The following is a 16,340-nucleotide window of genomic DNA, read 5'->3' as shown; positions in this document are numbered from 1 at the left end:
GTGTCCAAAGCATGCAAAGAGAAGATCAGAGAAGCTTTAATATTAACTTACTAACAGGTATTTTATTATTCCAAACCACTCTAATTCTACCACATACTACATACACCAAATTATGCCACAACCACATAAAGGTGTCATCTAGTTACAGTAAGTTATATACAGCACAGAACAGAAGCTAATATTCATTTTTGGCAGATATTTAGTGTGAACATCAATAAGTTGGTAGGTTTTTTGATAGCTAAAAACTGAAATAATTGCTGCATATAAGAAGAATTATCTGGTAAGTAAACTTTATTTGGAAATTAAGTCTCCATAATTTCACAAGCCAAAGGCAAGCACAGCTTGTCCCTCTTGAACTATAACACAGCTCCAAACTACAATAGTCTGACTAACTACTTAAATGGGGATAAAAAGCTGCACCAATTCCAAATTCAATGTGTTAGAGAACAGATCAGACAAATTAAAATAAAATTGTGCTGCATATGAACAAATTTACATTGACTCATAGAATCACTTAGGTTGGAAAAGACCTTTAAGATCATAAAATCCAACCATAAGCCATGATAATTTACAAAATTTATTTTCCAAAATCCTTTCAAAGTTAAACTACACTTCTATTCAGGATCAAGCAAGAATGTCCATGCACCCCAAAAAGTTCAGTCTGTTTGAAAGAGAATTGTACATTTTCTCAGTTGTGTCCCCACTTAGAGGTTATTGGTTCATACCATGACAGTCTCAGAGAGCACTCTTTGCAAATGAAACTGTACTAAAAGATTTCTTCCACCAAGCCCATGAGACTAATTTATAGCTAGCTCTAAATAAAAAGTTCTAAGCACAGATAGTGCGGGCAAACTCCTCAGGCACAACTGTTTTTCACATATCTGTTCATACCACACCTATTGACCTAGACCACAGTCTACAGTGACTGGCTCTCAAAAACAACTCTAATTCTCCCAGAACCTCTCCCTCCCAGCCCTTTATTAACAGTCAAGACACAATCAACACAACACAGTATAGGCTGGATGCAGCTGATCTGCTTTTGTCTGACTGGATCAAAAGCAGGGGCACTACACTTTGGAAACCCAAATATGCACAAGACTAATTAACAGACACTGACCAGCTCACTTCTCACCACTGCTCCTTACACAGCCTGGGTAGAGGGGAAGAGATCAGTCATGTACCTCCTAAGGAGTTTCAAAACTGGTGCTGCTATCTCTTCATAAAGCCAGAGTGACTAAAGACTTATCACTGCTTAATTTACAGCTAATTATCTGTAGATTTCTATATAGAAACACATTTCCAGGCAGTTTCATCCCCTGGTCAATGTTACTTGCATTCTGCAAACAGATCTGTCACTCTACTACTGGACTACTGGAGTGATTTCTAACATAGCTCAAGAAGGATGAATTTTTACAGAATTTAAAAAGAGCCAAAAACAGACTATCTACACATTACAGGTATAGTAGAAAACTCTTGGCAACCACCCATGAGCTGTATCAAGGCAGAGAAAGGAACAGGGTGTCAGAATGGCCCTTCAGCCTGAACAAAACTATGAATGCTGCAGAAATGGAGCATGGGAAAGACAGGTAACTTGAGCAAACTTGAAAAAAACTGTTGTGTCTAAGACAACAGAAGAGATTAAAGCTTCACTATTGAGGTACTGCACTGCAACTGTTCACTGTCAATGTCAACAAGTAAGGATCGTTTTAAAATATTTTCATGGCAATTTGAAGCTAAGCAAGAAGAACAAAACAGAGGATTTGATGATGCAGCTTATAAACACCTTTGTTGGTAAATCCAGGCGCTCTGCACTGAACAAAACAAGTACTTTGAGTGAAAAATGGGAAAAATAGAATTTTGCTAACCCACAAGAGTTAAACACAAAGTTGACAATTCTAATACTAAAGCAATCTGTATTTTATGAAAAACTATGCATATCACATTCTGCAGTTTATTTTGAGCATCAGGCCTTTCAGGTTATAACAGCAAGTTAATGACAAAGATTGGTCTTAAAGCTTGAGTACAATCCTCAATATCAGAGTACCAGGCAGCCTTTATACTGTGCTCATACAAGCATTTTCAGTTTAACTACAGCATACTACACTCAACCTTAACAAAAATTAACAGTTGTCTGTCTGCATAAATGTTTGCAAAAATACCACATTTTTAATGTAAGCATTCTACTATGTGTGACAAACTTGTGTGGGCAACCTAGAAACAAGGCTTCCTTGAAACACATTCAAGTTTTTGTATTTTATTTTATTCAATGGCACCTTTAAATGGAACAATGTAAACCAGCAAAGAACTGTCCATTCTTTGCAACCAGAAAGTAGTTGAATTATGCACCAGCTTCTTATTCCTCTCTGGCAACCAAATAGATGTAGCTTAAGCACTGCATCAGGAAAGGTCTAACTAGCCATAAATAGAAACACAATTGAAAAGCTAAGTCAATGAACATTACATAGGAGTTGAACACACCTTAGTATTCTAGAAAAGTTGCAAGTATGCCCCAAGAAGTTAATTTTCTCTTAGCTTTAACATCAAGCAGCATTAAACATCCTGCTGTCTAGAACATCAGGCTTTAGTAATAGATCCCTTGCCTGAAAAATACAGAACAGTAATGGGCATAGCCTAATGAACAGTCTATTAACCCTAAATAAAGGTCAATTGATCTACAAATTTTATCATAGACAGACTTCTAGACTAGAAATTGCTGTGAAAGATGAGTATCTATGCTAAAGAGCACCCATTTTACAGGGCTATTACCTTGTCCAGGTCTTGGGGTTGCAGATGTTGCAGCAGATGGTAGTTCAGTCTCCTGCCAATTAATGATAAATAACATTATCTGAATGCTCAGCTCCACAGTACCTTTCATATTACATCAGTATCAATAACAAGACTCACCTTTGCACTTGATTCTGGATCAAACCTTTCAAGGATTAGTTTGGCATTCTTGTAGGTTTCCTTTTCCATTACTTCCTCAAGCTAAAAACAGAAAGGTTCCACACATCAATAGATAATTTTTCAAAGTATTTCCCCCCACCATAACCTCCCATTTACAAGCATCTAATCAATGTTACCAAAAGGCAAAGCTCATCCATGAACCAGTAGCATTTTCAGATACCTGAGGATTTGCTGTATTCAATGGAAAATAAATTCTGCTTTCAAAAATAGTTTCCAAACTCTAATGGACTACTTGTACTTAACAGCTTTATTGCAAGGAAACACCAAATATTGCTAATTGTTTACATATAATGAGGAGAATAATTACAAGCACCAACTTCAATAATGGAATGTGCAAAAATCTATCAGCCATCATTATTGGAAGTTATTAGACATGACAAGCAAATGACAGGCAATTCCTTAGATTTATTTCCTCATAGCACTTAATGCTATTAATTTAAGGAAGGTCGTTAGCCAAGTGCTTTACAGAATAAAGTCCCTGTGCCAATTAACTGCTGTCAGCATCGATTTTAGATTATTTATTAGCAGAAGCAATTAGCTTGCTGCAAATGCTGTGAAAACTCACTAACTAGAGAACAGCCATGGAATTTGCTCAAATGACTTTAAAGGCTGCATCTACATCTTTACAGCAATTCAAACTGCTTTTCAGAAAAAGGAGCACGTTAAGAATTTAAATAAAAAAATTTACTGAGAACTATGCATACTTTAGGGAATGCAATTAAAGCACTTCATTATTACAGCGTTTTATTTACAATGCACTCAAGTGGCTTTATAGCTAATACATGGGCTTAATTAAAAAAAGTAATCACTAGTAAAGTATCATTTTAGTGGTTAACAGCCAACATCAGAAGCAGCTTAACTATGAAACTGAGACAGCTGAAGTTATGACAAATACCTAACATGGATAGAAATTATAATACATTTTACAGTATCTTAAGCAGACCTTTCTTCCTAGATATGCTGACTAATGGCCATGTTCAGCTAAAAGTGGAGACTTTATTTGTTCTGAAGTTTGCTGTTGGCATAAACTGCAAAACTGAAAAGGTCAGTGGTCAAAAAATTAAATTCTCTCAAACTCATTTATCACTGCTAAAATAACAAATGGTGCAGGTTAACATGAATTTTATGCCATTATTTAGCTAGTGAGAAACTAAAAGTTTCAGCCATTGTGCATACACAGACTGTGCAGGAGTTTTGCATTTAGACAGACCTCAGGACTACAAATAGACCTGAGAAGCTAAATAAAAATTCACTCCATTTAATGGCTACTGTGTATTCATTTAACACTCACTCCTCCACACATTTCTTGAAGTTTGAGGCAAGGAATACTATCCAGGCTGTTAATTAAGGACTGTTGAAACAAAAGGGAGTGAAGAAGGAAGTAAAAATCAATTTCCTAGACTTGTATTTCAGCAGCACTTTGGAGTTAACCCACTAACTTCGTAAAACAAATGCCACACAGTGCAATAAGAGCAGAATTAATGACCTAATAGGGAAAAATAAAGTATTTATTGCTTATAGAAGTAAAAACTGTAAGACAGACTTTTATACAAAGGGGTAAGGCTAGTGAGGTGAAGCTGCAAAGTGGGGAAGCTTTAAGTCAGTGCTAGTATTTGTCTGCCAAATCAAAATTTTAAAAACCCAATTCACTTCACATCAACGAACATAAAATGTATACTATTGTCTGTATAGCCAAAAAGAAAAATGAGTAATAACTTTCTGCAGGACAAAGTGACCTTTAGGGGAGAGAAAAACCAGAATGCTCCACCATCACTTGACACTTTCTTTATCTAAAGCACTTCTTGCCACAGGAGTATTAGATAGTATAGTAGCTATTTGTGGATACATAAGTTTTGCAAAAATAGTAACATTATTTTGAAACACAATTCAATTCTCACCACAAGATTCAGATGTTGAAGTTACCCCCACATTACATTGTTTTTGGATAATTCAACTAGTTACTCTTCATATTTTGAAATTCATATATAGCTTTAAAATTCTAGTAAAGCTAAATTTGAACAAGAATTCAGTATCACAACTGACTCTTTACAAATTTATTGAAAATATATAGAAATTGTCAGGATTTCTACAGGCATATTCACATTTCTCATGCTTTCACTTATAGAGTATACTTTTCTAAAGTAAATTGAAATTTGGCTGACAATACCAAATAAAGAATCAAAAAGGACCAAGTTTACTTATTGTGAGCAAATCAGTGTAAGTACCAGAAGAAAGTAAGTAAGAGCTTGTGTAGAATTTAAATACTACTTCTGTGCTTGCATAGCAGAGAAAACTGGCTTTTGTGCCGACACAGGAAGCTCATTTTTGAACACAAACCAAGACACTGACTTCTGGAACATTCACCATTCTGAAGCATAATCTTGGAATGGTTAACTTGATGCTGAGCACTAACACAGCAAATTGCTCAACACCTTACTATTTTTCCATAATAAAATCTTCTCTGTGATCCAAAACTTCTCCTACAAAATCATTTTCTACTTTCTGCCAAGGGCTAACTCATAGTCTATCCTTATCAATGAAATTATAATGCTGAGCAACTCAAATCACGAGTGAACTCTCCAAGAAAGATCATATCAGCCAAAGCATGATTTTTTCATGGAATTAATCAGATATTAATAAAGAAGCATGGTACCACGTTCTCTTCCTATGAACAATTGTATGGATGAACTCCTTCCCAACAGGCAACCAAACAGAATTCCTGTGGGAATGACATCAGCTGCTTAAATTGAATAGTATGAGTAACGTATTTTTAGCTTCTTGTAAAGGCAAGAAGTAACCAAAGACTTGAGTACTAGCATGGTGCAAACCACTCTTATTCACCATACTACTATGTGAGTTCATAAATTGAGAATTATTTACCTCCAACTACGAAAAGGTCTTTCTTAATATTCACACAAAGCCATGAAACTCATTCAGTCTACCATTTAAAATATACCAGTACATGTAGCAAAAGTTTCATTAAAATTGGAAATACATCATTTAAGTCACAGTAATTAAGTATTCTCTGAACAGATCCATGCCAACATTAAAACTACCATGGGAACTGACCGCTTTGTCAGTAAACACGATTTTAAACTGTATTTTGAGTTTCCAGTTGCATATTTTCTGTACTCCAGAATTTACCAGTTAGACAAAACTGGGCTTATACAAGAACCAACTCCTAGCAGAGCTTTTATCACATACTAAAGTTATCAAAATATCAATGGTTGTCTACACCTAGAAGGCTGAAGACAAAGTTGATTAAAGAGTAATTAATTTGAGTAACAGAACTCATATGCTGCATTTTCTTCCCATTACTAACATAACTCCAAGACACCTTTGCAATCAGAATAGCTGGGTATTTTTTCCTAGATTAACAGATGCAATTTCTAAACTCTTACCTGAAATGGCTTGGAAGTCTGTCAAAGTCTAATATTACACTTAGCCTAGTATTCAGAGTAGCTGAGCAAGCTTCAGCAAAGTTTAATTCTAAAATTAGCATGGAAATTACTATACTAGCTTCACAACTTTGTCCTCAGGCTAAGAATTATCCCATCTTTAAGACTGCTGTTCCAGGTAAACTCCCCACTAATTCCCAGTTATATCAGCTTAATACATGTCCTGTGCCCTTGCTTTAATACGCTTAACCCTCTGAACTTGCTCATCTACCCATGCTCAGGCTTAAGGGCTGACATCCTCATTAACTGAGAAACTCTGAGGCCAAAATCACAGCCAAACAGTCACGGACACAACCACAGCATCCCTTCTTATGATCGAGGAGGGAAACAAAGTTGGATCTTGAAGTAGTGCCTTAATTACAGCTGATTAACTTCATCCCTACCCCCAGTTAATAACTGAACAAGCTTTAAAGTATTCACTAGAAAAAAACCAGCATAGTCAGTTCTGTGAGAAGTAAGTATTACACAAATTTTGAGTCAAAGTACAGGATAGACAATATTAATGGCAATTTCCAGATCAAGTATCTGTATTTATCAAGTGTTTTACCCACATGAGTATACATATGACTATGTCACCAAAGCCAGAAGATAAGTTAGACAGAAATTAATTTCTACTGAGCAGTCACTGCAAATACACCAGGGCATTATAGCAGATAAGGAGCTTACACCATTTACAGGTAAGCCCTGTAACCACCTTATCTCCCTTCAGCACACAAGTAATGTCTGCAGGGAAAAGGTGGGCCACATGACTGTAAAACACAAGTCTACTGTAACATTTTTCAAAAGGACAATTGTCTTCAATGTAAGATTTATCCAGCAATTAGGTAGCTAAGCTGCAACAAAGTGAAAAAGCACAGATGTTGCAGCAGGCTCAGTGCCTAGACAACAATCTGCATTAGAAACAAACAGGAAACATAATTTACTTATCCTAAATACTTTGAGAACCTCAATGTAAATTTCTTAGTAACTAATCCTATTTGCAAACTCACCAACAAAACATAATTCAACAAGAAAAAAGAATCCTCTCTCTCCCCATTATTTCACTTGATTTTTGTTTTAGTAAAAATTAGCCAAAGGCACTCCTAAGGAAGTTAATCAAACAAAACAAAATAAAATCTGAGTATTACCGAAATGAAATTTTACAGAATGCAATTGATTCAGTGTTTTTATCTAAAACACTAATTATATTCTGTCTTGTTACGTGCATCCCCTTCCAGCTCATTTCAACATGTTCTATTTCATGTATAATTATCTAATTTTAATGCTTAATTGAATATCTTAAATTATGATGAAGCTCCTGAGTCCACCTTCTGAGTAAAAAATACCAACACTGCACTGATTCAAGAGGCTGCAGAAGTCCTCTGTTTCTGGTTCCTTGCTAGGAGCAAGGCACCCACAAGATCATGTGATAATCACAGACTCTAAAAAATAGCTGACTTACACATTATTGGACTTCCCAGAACTCAGATTCACTCATCCTATTTAGAAGTTTGTCTTTAATGATTAATGCTTGACTTGCATATATACTCATGCCAATTTATACTTCCAGACTTAAATTCTCCATGGTTACACTACAATTTCCTTCTTGTCTATGAAGTATTTATGCAGTTGTTTCATTTTTGTACTGTGCAGTGTTTCATCCTGGTTCTTCTACAGTATGTTGTTTCGAGGTTTTGCACATGCAAAATACACATTTAGGTTTTTCCTGACTAATCTTTTATTCAATGGCTTTTGTCCTAATTGCTTCTCACACATAAACATTCAGTATTACTAGTTGTTCTATAAAAAAAGATTTTCACAATTACAAAAAACTAAACTTAAACTGAAATGAAGACTTTACATTTAAGATGCCAAAAACTCTTTTGTTCTCCACTGTGCTTTTTCTGCTTCAAGAACTTTTCCTTTAAAGCTACCAAATGACTATGTTAATTGGGAATATAAACAGATTTCAGTTAAGCAGTTTTCATAAACTTAACATTGTTGTCATGCCCATGTCTTTCCTCCCTAGAAAATTTAAGTCTCTCAAACCCCTTTGTAGCACCATTACAAGCAAAGAACACTTCCATTTAAATATCAGCAAATCCTCTTTACCAAAGGTTAATGTCATAATTAGGTTACAGGTTATCTTTTTTACATCTACATTTTAAAAGTGATAAAACATAGATCATGACATAATACCAGACTCACCCAACTCATTTTTGGTACCTTTGTTCTGGGTTTTTTATTAATTTAGCTACCATGGCAAAATCCAGAAGGTATGAGGTGAACACTTTGGGAAACTCATTAATAACAAAGCCTCATAATAGAATTTTTGGCATTTCTGGAGGGAGGGGGAGTTGCTTTGGCAAGGTAGGGTTGGGGAGCAGAGAGTGTTTGGGTTGTGGCTCTTTTGAAGTTTTGCCTTACAAGGCAGGTGAAGCCAAACATGTAAGAAAACAACTTCCTCTCTCAACAAGCTTCCTTATGGAGCAATAAACAGAGAGCAAACAGCTTTCAGTGCCACAAACTTCACAAAGAGGGAAAGTCATCCAAGACTTGCAATCTTGTCCATCCTAAATTTTTCTTACTGAGATTAACTGTTGATCAAGTTTGGTGCAAATATCTGGCATACACCATTTGTAGTGAACCATAGCAACCATTTTTTCTTGGAGTTTTACTTACTATTTTTTTCTTTTGGGATTTTAAATCTTCCAGTGCATCATCTAAAAGAAAGACATTATACATTAGTTTTCAAATATAAATTAATTTCAGCACACTCCAAACATTGATTTCACCTTGAGATATCAGGAAAAATTATGCATTGACCAGTACCAACTCTAAACATCAGTAAACTTGGTACAAAATAACTAGAGTTCTTATGTGAAAATAAATCACTTAAAATGCTGAAACTGCTTATAAATTATAGCCCACTGTTATCACTTTACAGTTAGAACTATTAAAAAATTTTATGTACCATTTCCTCATTAAGCAAACCAATTCTAGCTAGTGCCCTGCTTTGACCTACATTAAAACTGGTACAACAATGGACCAAATACATTTAATCTCATGACTCAAAACACAGAGAAAAGCTTGAGGTCTAAGAATTAGCATATCTGAGTACCAGATTTACTGGCTTCAGTATTTCACATAAACCTCTTAACACATGCTAATTTCAAATGCCAGGTCAATTCCAAGCTTCAAAGCTCAATCTATTTCCCCCTTTCTATATTCTCAGACTACAGCAAAGCCCCCAGTTTTGTAAGAACAGCTACCAGAAGGTCATTTTTCTACTAAATGTTAAGAGACTGCTGAAATAGGTAGGCACAACAGCTAACCTCTATAAGAGGAAGAGAAAGAAGAAAGGCCAAATCCATGTGGGATTTTCCTGAAAGTCAATGTTTGGAGCTTGACACTCACAGAAAACTCACTGTAATAAACCATCACCTAATGCAGAAGATACTCTCTCAACAAATTAGCTGCCTACTACCTCTGTTCACAGCAAGAGATTTTAACAATAAACTGTACAACTTTTTACCCTTTCTCAGCTCTACTGAACACTGGCAGCTTGCTTCCTGTAAAAATATACCTATTCTTACCCATTTTTAAAGACAGAAAAAGGTTCACAGAACTACAAGACACAAACCCAACCAAACTAAACACACTTTTTTTTTGTATTTTTACTATTTATAAATACTCATTCCATACCATTCAAAGTTACTTCAGGCATACTGTAACTTAAAATAAAGGGAAAAAAATAATTACTTGAACTTTTCCAGAATGTAGAAATCCATTTTGATCAAATATACCTCTTCATTAAATGTGCAAAATACTAAAACTGGCATGCACATATTTGAAAGGTTATTATTTATACAATAAAAGGGTAACTATAACCATCCCCATTTGTTTATAGGATATGGAAAAAGACAATATTTAATCCTGGGATGGACCACAGAAGATGGACAATTCCAGAAAGTGTGCATCTGCAAATTACTAAGGTACCTCTTTTCACCAAATGTTACATTTGTATTAGAACACAACCTCACATGTTGCCCCACACAGATTAATAGCTTAAAAAATAATGTATTGCAATGCAGTGTGGTATCATGAAACCAAATAAGCAGCAGAGTACAGCCAGCTATCAATGGTTACTCAAGAAACTGCAAGTGCTTTTGGTACAGAAATGCCTAGAACATCTTCAAGCACAGCCTTGCACAAAGCAATGCCATCAGTTTCAAGTGTGGGTGTTTCTTTCTGATCACTTCACCTCCTGTATTCAAGAAGAACCTCAAGAAACACCTGCCCCTTAAACACGGCCAAATGGCAATTACTGCAAAGTACTCTCAAGAAACCAACCTATCTCATCTTAATTAAACCTACAGGAAAAAAAATAATTCATACTAGAGAAGTGAAAACCTGCAATATACCTCATTTATTTTCTCCAGCTTTGGGACAGATCAGCCTAAATCTTTAACAGTTGTTTGCCTGACCAGTCCTAAAAACTGAAACTCCATCATCTCTCTGCATCACTTTCCCTGGAGTCTAGCTACAAACTTTCTTCATTCACAGCATCATTCCCAAATCTGGTGTATACTGATTATCCAGCACAGAGCTTTATTGTATTAAATAACCACCTCCAGTGTCTCAGTATGTTATACTAACTTATCCCAGAATAAAAATTTGGTTTTGAGCAACTTGGTTGATAGTATGCTCTCTCAGCTATGCTTTCTCCTGCTGTACTGCTTCAATCCTACATTTGATTTTTCTTTTCAAATATAGGACTTTTATCTCTGAGGTAAAACACTTCATTTTCATCCAGTCTCTGGAACCACACAGGAATAATCCCTTTTGGCATGTTCTATCATCTACTAAACCCTTTAAACACAGGTTCAACAAAAGCACCAGACTTGCCTGTATGCTCAAAACAGCAATAAAGACATTTAAGCAAAGTAGAAAAATATACTTTTTTTCTTATTCAGCCATGAAATGCAAATCATTCATTTCACCTTAGAAATGAATCACACAGCACCACAGAATATACAGACAATTTTATTTCTACATAAAAATGTATGTTCTGCGCTTGCATATCAAATGCAAACATTCGGTTTAAGAAAAATTCTAAAAGTGATGTTTAACTTGTAAGCTGTCACAAATTAAATACATCATGCTGCTCTGCAAGTCATAAAACACAGTGCAACACTGAGGTTTGCCTGTATTATTGCTCACATCACCATGAGATATTGTTACAGGCTGGACTGCTTTCAAGGAAAGTCTCAAATGAATTCTAACTACTGCAGACAAGTGCCACAGATGCTGTTTTTAAATAGCATGCAGATTCATTCTAATGCAAAATTTAACAACTTTTTATATATATTTGAAAACCTCCATTACTTCTCGGTTTTGTTACACGGCTTCCAATTTTCCTTAGCTCTCAAAAAAGCAGAAAAACACCCACTTATACCTTTCCCACTCAGGAAAACATAAGTATGCTTTGGAGAACTTGGGAGAAAAAGATATCCTGACAAATAAATTAGACACATCTGCTATAAATCTCTTCCCTTTTGCATAGGGATAACAGATGACTGCTGGAATACTTGTGAGATGCAAGTATCAAGGGAACTACTACTGCTGCTGTTTATACTCCTCTCCCCTTGATCTTACTTTTACATCATATGTTATTCCATTACACATTTGACACATGCAAAGACAGGAGAAAGTTAGCACCATTTTATAAGTGAAGTGAAAGATTAAGCAGTTTGCTTCCTGCTCTTTCATGAACTATGTGGTAGAAAAAAGTTTAGCTAATACTACTAATTTCAGTATCAACTAAAAGGCTACTCTTGTCCTCCTGGAAGCCAAATTATCAAAAGCATTTACATCATCACATCAAGCAAGCATCAGCCTCAACTAGCTACATATTTTAAAATAAATAAATAAAACACAAGAAAAAATTACTTACTATTTCTTTCTGTCCGTTTGGAAAAGAAAAAAATGAGCAGAGTTCTTATACACCAGATTCTTTAGGAAAAAAAAAGAATAATTATATTAATTAAAATATATTACAGTAACCATTTCTGAAGTCATTTAGCAAACAACATTTAGCAGATGAGATTTATTTCACAAATACAACAGACAGAAACCTTCAAACACTATTCATATAAAAAAGTAAAAAATAAATTAGCACCTTGTCAACAAGCTATCAATATTGCTCTAAATAAAAGCATCTTTTCAATTGAAATTAACTGTTACTTAAGGCAGAAATACTAAGGCAGCAGCAGCAATATCATCACTTGCTAAAAAATGTTCAGCTGAAAATTACTTAGTCATCACTTCTTATTTGATAGATTAATAATGCATTTTATCCAAAAAAAGAAACTTACCAGTTCAGACCCAAAATTAAGGCCCAAGAGATTTGTGAGAAGAATTCTAATACCAATGAAAACCATGTGATAGAGCCATTGTACAAATGCTCTCCCAAGCAGAATTAACTGACCTGAGTCCTGGTGATTTTAGAGAAAACCCCAGTCTACTCAGTTTCTGTAGGGTTTCAGCTGACTTAGCTGGAGCAGTTTATGTCAAGATGAAGTTAAACTGATCTATGACCATTTTACATTTGAAAGGTCTCTTTGCAATCATCAGGACTTCATTTGTTTAAAAGCTTAGAATTGCTTCTAATATTAAGCTGACACTTTTCCTGGTAAGTTATTCAGTCTAAGCCAAGTGGTAAACCTCATACACCAAGCCACTCCAAGCATCCAAAACCCTCCTAATGACAATTACATAATAGAGCCTAAATTAGCAATGTTCAATTTAAGAAAATTAAAAAAACAACAATCTTAAAGACTAGGAAAGTTATCTAGCTAAAAGTATGATAAGAAAGCAGGCAAAAGGCTTTAAGAGTTTTTATAGTGACTTAATTCATAACATCTTCTGTATTTACACAATAGTTGCCCAATTACAAACATCTTCAAGTATTAACAACACAGCCCAAGTCAGGCAAGTTGGAAGAGGCACCTGGAATCTGAGAGCAGTCTATCCAAGGTAAGAGAAACAAAGAAGTTTAAGTATTCCATGTTCAAAAGTGTGCTATAATAACTGATCTAATGATACAGGTGGATTTATCCACTTACACAACACAAAATGTGTCTTTCTAAAGTACCAGAAGAAGTACATGTTTAGAGGATTTAAATTGCCTTAAATACCTTGTTACAAGGGCAAAAGCATTATTTCTTTTTAAATGTATGCTTAACAGTCTTCCACCTAAAGCTGTATTCTAAATATGAAGTAAGTCAGACATCATGAAATAAAAAAGCATTTCCTCTGTAAAAAATCCAATATCTAAGTTTAATAGCAGATCATTTCAGCCAATTTTACAAAAAAAAGAAAATATATTTCTTTGAAAATCAGAACATGCAAATTAAAACTAATTCAAATAAAAATCAGTTCGAGAAGAGCACCCTTCTAAAATGCTAATGTATTTCTTCAACTTTTTGGGTATTTTCAGTACACATTTAAAATTAATGAAGTTCTATCCCTAAAACTTAACTTGCTCTGCCAACATCAGTAACTTGCTGAGACCCTGAGGGACTGACCTAAGGCAGAAATAAGTTGGTGACTGACTGCAAGCTGGAAAAGGCAGACATACTCCAGTTTGATTAGGTCTGAAAAATCTCTAGAGCTATTACTGGGTGGCACCAGGCATTCAGCATGGAGTCACCTCTTGACCGAGAACAAAGACAAGCTGGCAGCTGCTTGCCATTCATATCTGCCAAAAAAAGCTGAAGGGGAATAGCTTAAGGGAAAAAAAAAATCTGATAAACAGTTGCAAGTCATAAGAGAACAAAAGACTGAGTCTAAGTGCTAGTAAGCTGACATCTAAATCAGAATTTTACAGAGAGCCATCTTGAGAAAAATAAGCAGAACTGGACAAATTAGAGAATGAAAGTCCAACATGTAAATTCAAACCACAGCACAAGAAGCCATCATCTTCAATAATAAAAGCTTTCATTTCTACACTAATTCTAACACACCTATGTGAAAGGGGACTGGTAATATTTCCTCTTTTACAAGCCTTTCCTATCAGCATGAACAAGCCTCACACACTAACAACAAAGACTTTAAAATGCTTGTCCTTAAGAACAAAATTAATTCATATTGCTGCCAAAGATTAATTTGAGCTCTAATTTCTATATTAATCCTTTCCAGTCAAGATCCTGCAGCCCATGTATTTTCTCCACAGGAGTACACAACAGCAATATAACAGTATATTACAAATAATGCAGTAAGACATACAAACACCATCTTTACCTTGGGGGTTTTCCATGTGTTACATTATGCTCATCAAACTTGCAAAGTCTCAAATATTTACTCTGACTTTGCCTTTCAAGTCTAAAGCTAGGGCATGTACAAACCAAGCCTTCATACAAAGGTGCTGTAAAAATGGAAGTACTTATGACCATTTTAGCAAATCAGTAAATGCACTGTGCTCCCCATTGTTAGGGAAGATGCTCAGTAGGCTGCTCTCACCTCCCTGATGGTCTGGAGGAGGGGGAGGCTCCAAAGCAGCTGTTTCAGTGAGGTGGGAGCCCTTTTTGTTACTTTCAGAAAAGTGGATTTCTTAGACAACAAAAGCCACTCATCAGGACAAGCAGCCAATCAGCTCAGTGGAACAAATATGTAGCAATACTTTCTCCACTTCACATACAATGAAGGCTGTCTATTTTCTTGTTGAAGAAAACAGTCAGTGATTTTCCAGAAAAACAGCTAATTATGTAAAAGTAGTTTTCAACACACTTAGGGTGACAACTTTTCAAGTCCATTCTGTGTTAAAAGTCACCTAACATATAAAGTAAGTTTCTCCATTCATTCTTATATTTTTCCAGGGTTTATACACTACATTTTACATGTAGATGACATACCTTTGGTTACTTCTGTATAGTAATGTTATTTCTCAAATCGCAATAAAAATAAAACCCAAGAAACAGAGTAAAAATAAAACCCTTGTGCATATACTACATTACCTTACAGCTGTTCAGACACAGCTCTCTAGCCCCAGCATAATTTTGATAAGCCAAGTAACTTTAGATGCTATTATCTTTTGATGATAAGACCTAGTTCTATACTAAACCCAGACCCATGAGAGACATTCCCCTCAAAGAAAGTGTCTGCCTACCTACTTGAATCTATTTTAGAAGAAAAAATTCAGCAAGTTATGACATCTCAAGGATTGTCAAAGCAAACCCAAACCCCTGCTGAGATGTATTTTCCATCTCCTTTTATCAAAGAGACAGCAGTTAGAAAATAAAAAAGGCATATTTACTTACATCAATGGAAATGCAAAAAATGGAAGTGTCATTGTCAGCCTTGCTGTCCATTCATCGGGAAGACACCACAAATACACAATTAAGCAAGTAATAAGGTAAAGAACTGAAGAGTAGAGAAGAAGCCTTCCAACCCATAGTTTTTGTAGCCTCTGATTTTTTTCTCTAAATTCTTCTAATGTCTGTATTTCCTGCAAATAAACAGGGTTCAGCCTTATTAGTGCAATTAGTAAGAGGTTTTACTAAGCTGCCTTTAAATGTTTGCTAAAATCAGCCCTATCAGTCTGATACTTGATTAGAAAAGTCAAGCAGCTCTTTGATAAATTACAATATTTGCCCAAAGATAATTTTCATAGCATAATAAGGCTATGATATGGGCCACTTGCACCTTACTAGCAATTGCTAAGAAAAGTTAAAAATCAGATCAGCACTTTTTCACATTTGTAATGCATTAGTATATTTGGGAGAAGTGAAAAATACCAGTATCTTATGCATGGCAGTCTTTACTATCACATAAGTCACTACTAAACATACTCAGCATTCTAAAGCTTTCATCAGGTACCTGTGGAATGTTAAATGTCTCTGACACTTTTCTACTAACATGGCAAATTGCTGGAACCTC

At 35.2% G+C, this 16,340-nt stretch overlaps 1 protein-coding gene across 3 annotated transcripts in view; it reads right to left on the bottom strand.

Annotated features, from left to right (window-relative positions):
• LNPK (lunapark, ER junction formation factor) overlaps nt 1-16,340 on the bottom strand; it is a 55,071-nt gene that overhangs the window by 32,659 nt on the left and 6,072 nt on the right. For all 3 annotated transcript variants that reach the window (XR_008534587.2, XM_054636327.2, XM_054636328.2), the window contains exons 4-8: nt 15,722-15,909; nt 12,358-12,416; nt 9,084-9,124; nt 2,905-2,985; nt 2,767-2,818 (exon numbers count right to left, since the gene is read on the bottom strand). Coding sequence is in view for 2 of the 3 variants with exons in the window: in XM_054636327.2 (XP_054492302.1) it covers nt 2,767-2,818; nt 2,905-2,985; nt 9,084-9,124; nt 12,358-12,416; nt 15,722-15,909 (421 nt within the window). In the remaining variant the exon portion in view is untranslated. The remainder of the gene's footprint in view (nt 1-2,766; nt 2,819-2,904; nt 2,986-9,083; nt 9,125-12,357; nt 12,417-15,721; nt 15,910-16,340) is intronic.

The sequence above is a fragment of the Agelaius phoeniceus genome, chromosome 7 (assembly GCF_051311805.1).
Source record: "Agelaius phoeniceus isolate bAgePho1 chromosome 7, bAgePho1.hap1, whole genome shotgun sequence".
Classification (NCBI taxonomy): domain Eukaryota; kingdom Metazoa; phylum Chordata; class Aves; order Passeriformes; family Icteridae; genus Agelaius; species Agelaius phoeniceus.
The sequence above is the reverse complement of the archived record's forward strand: the minus strand, read 5'-3'. Positions and strand labels throughout refer to the sequence as shown.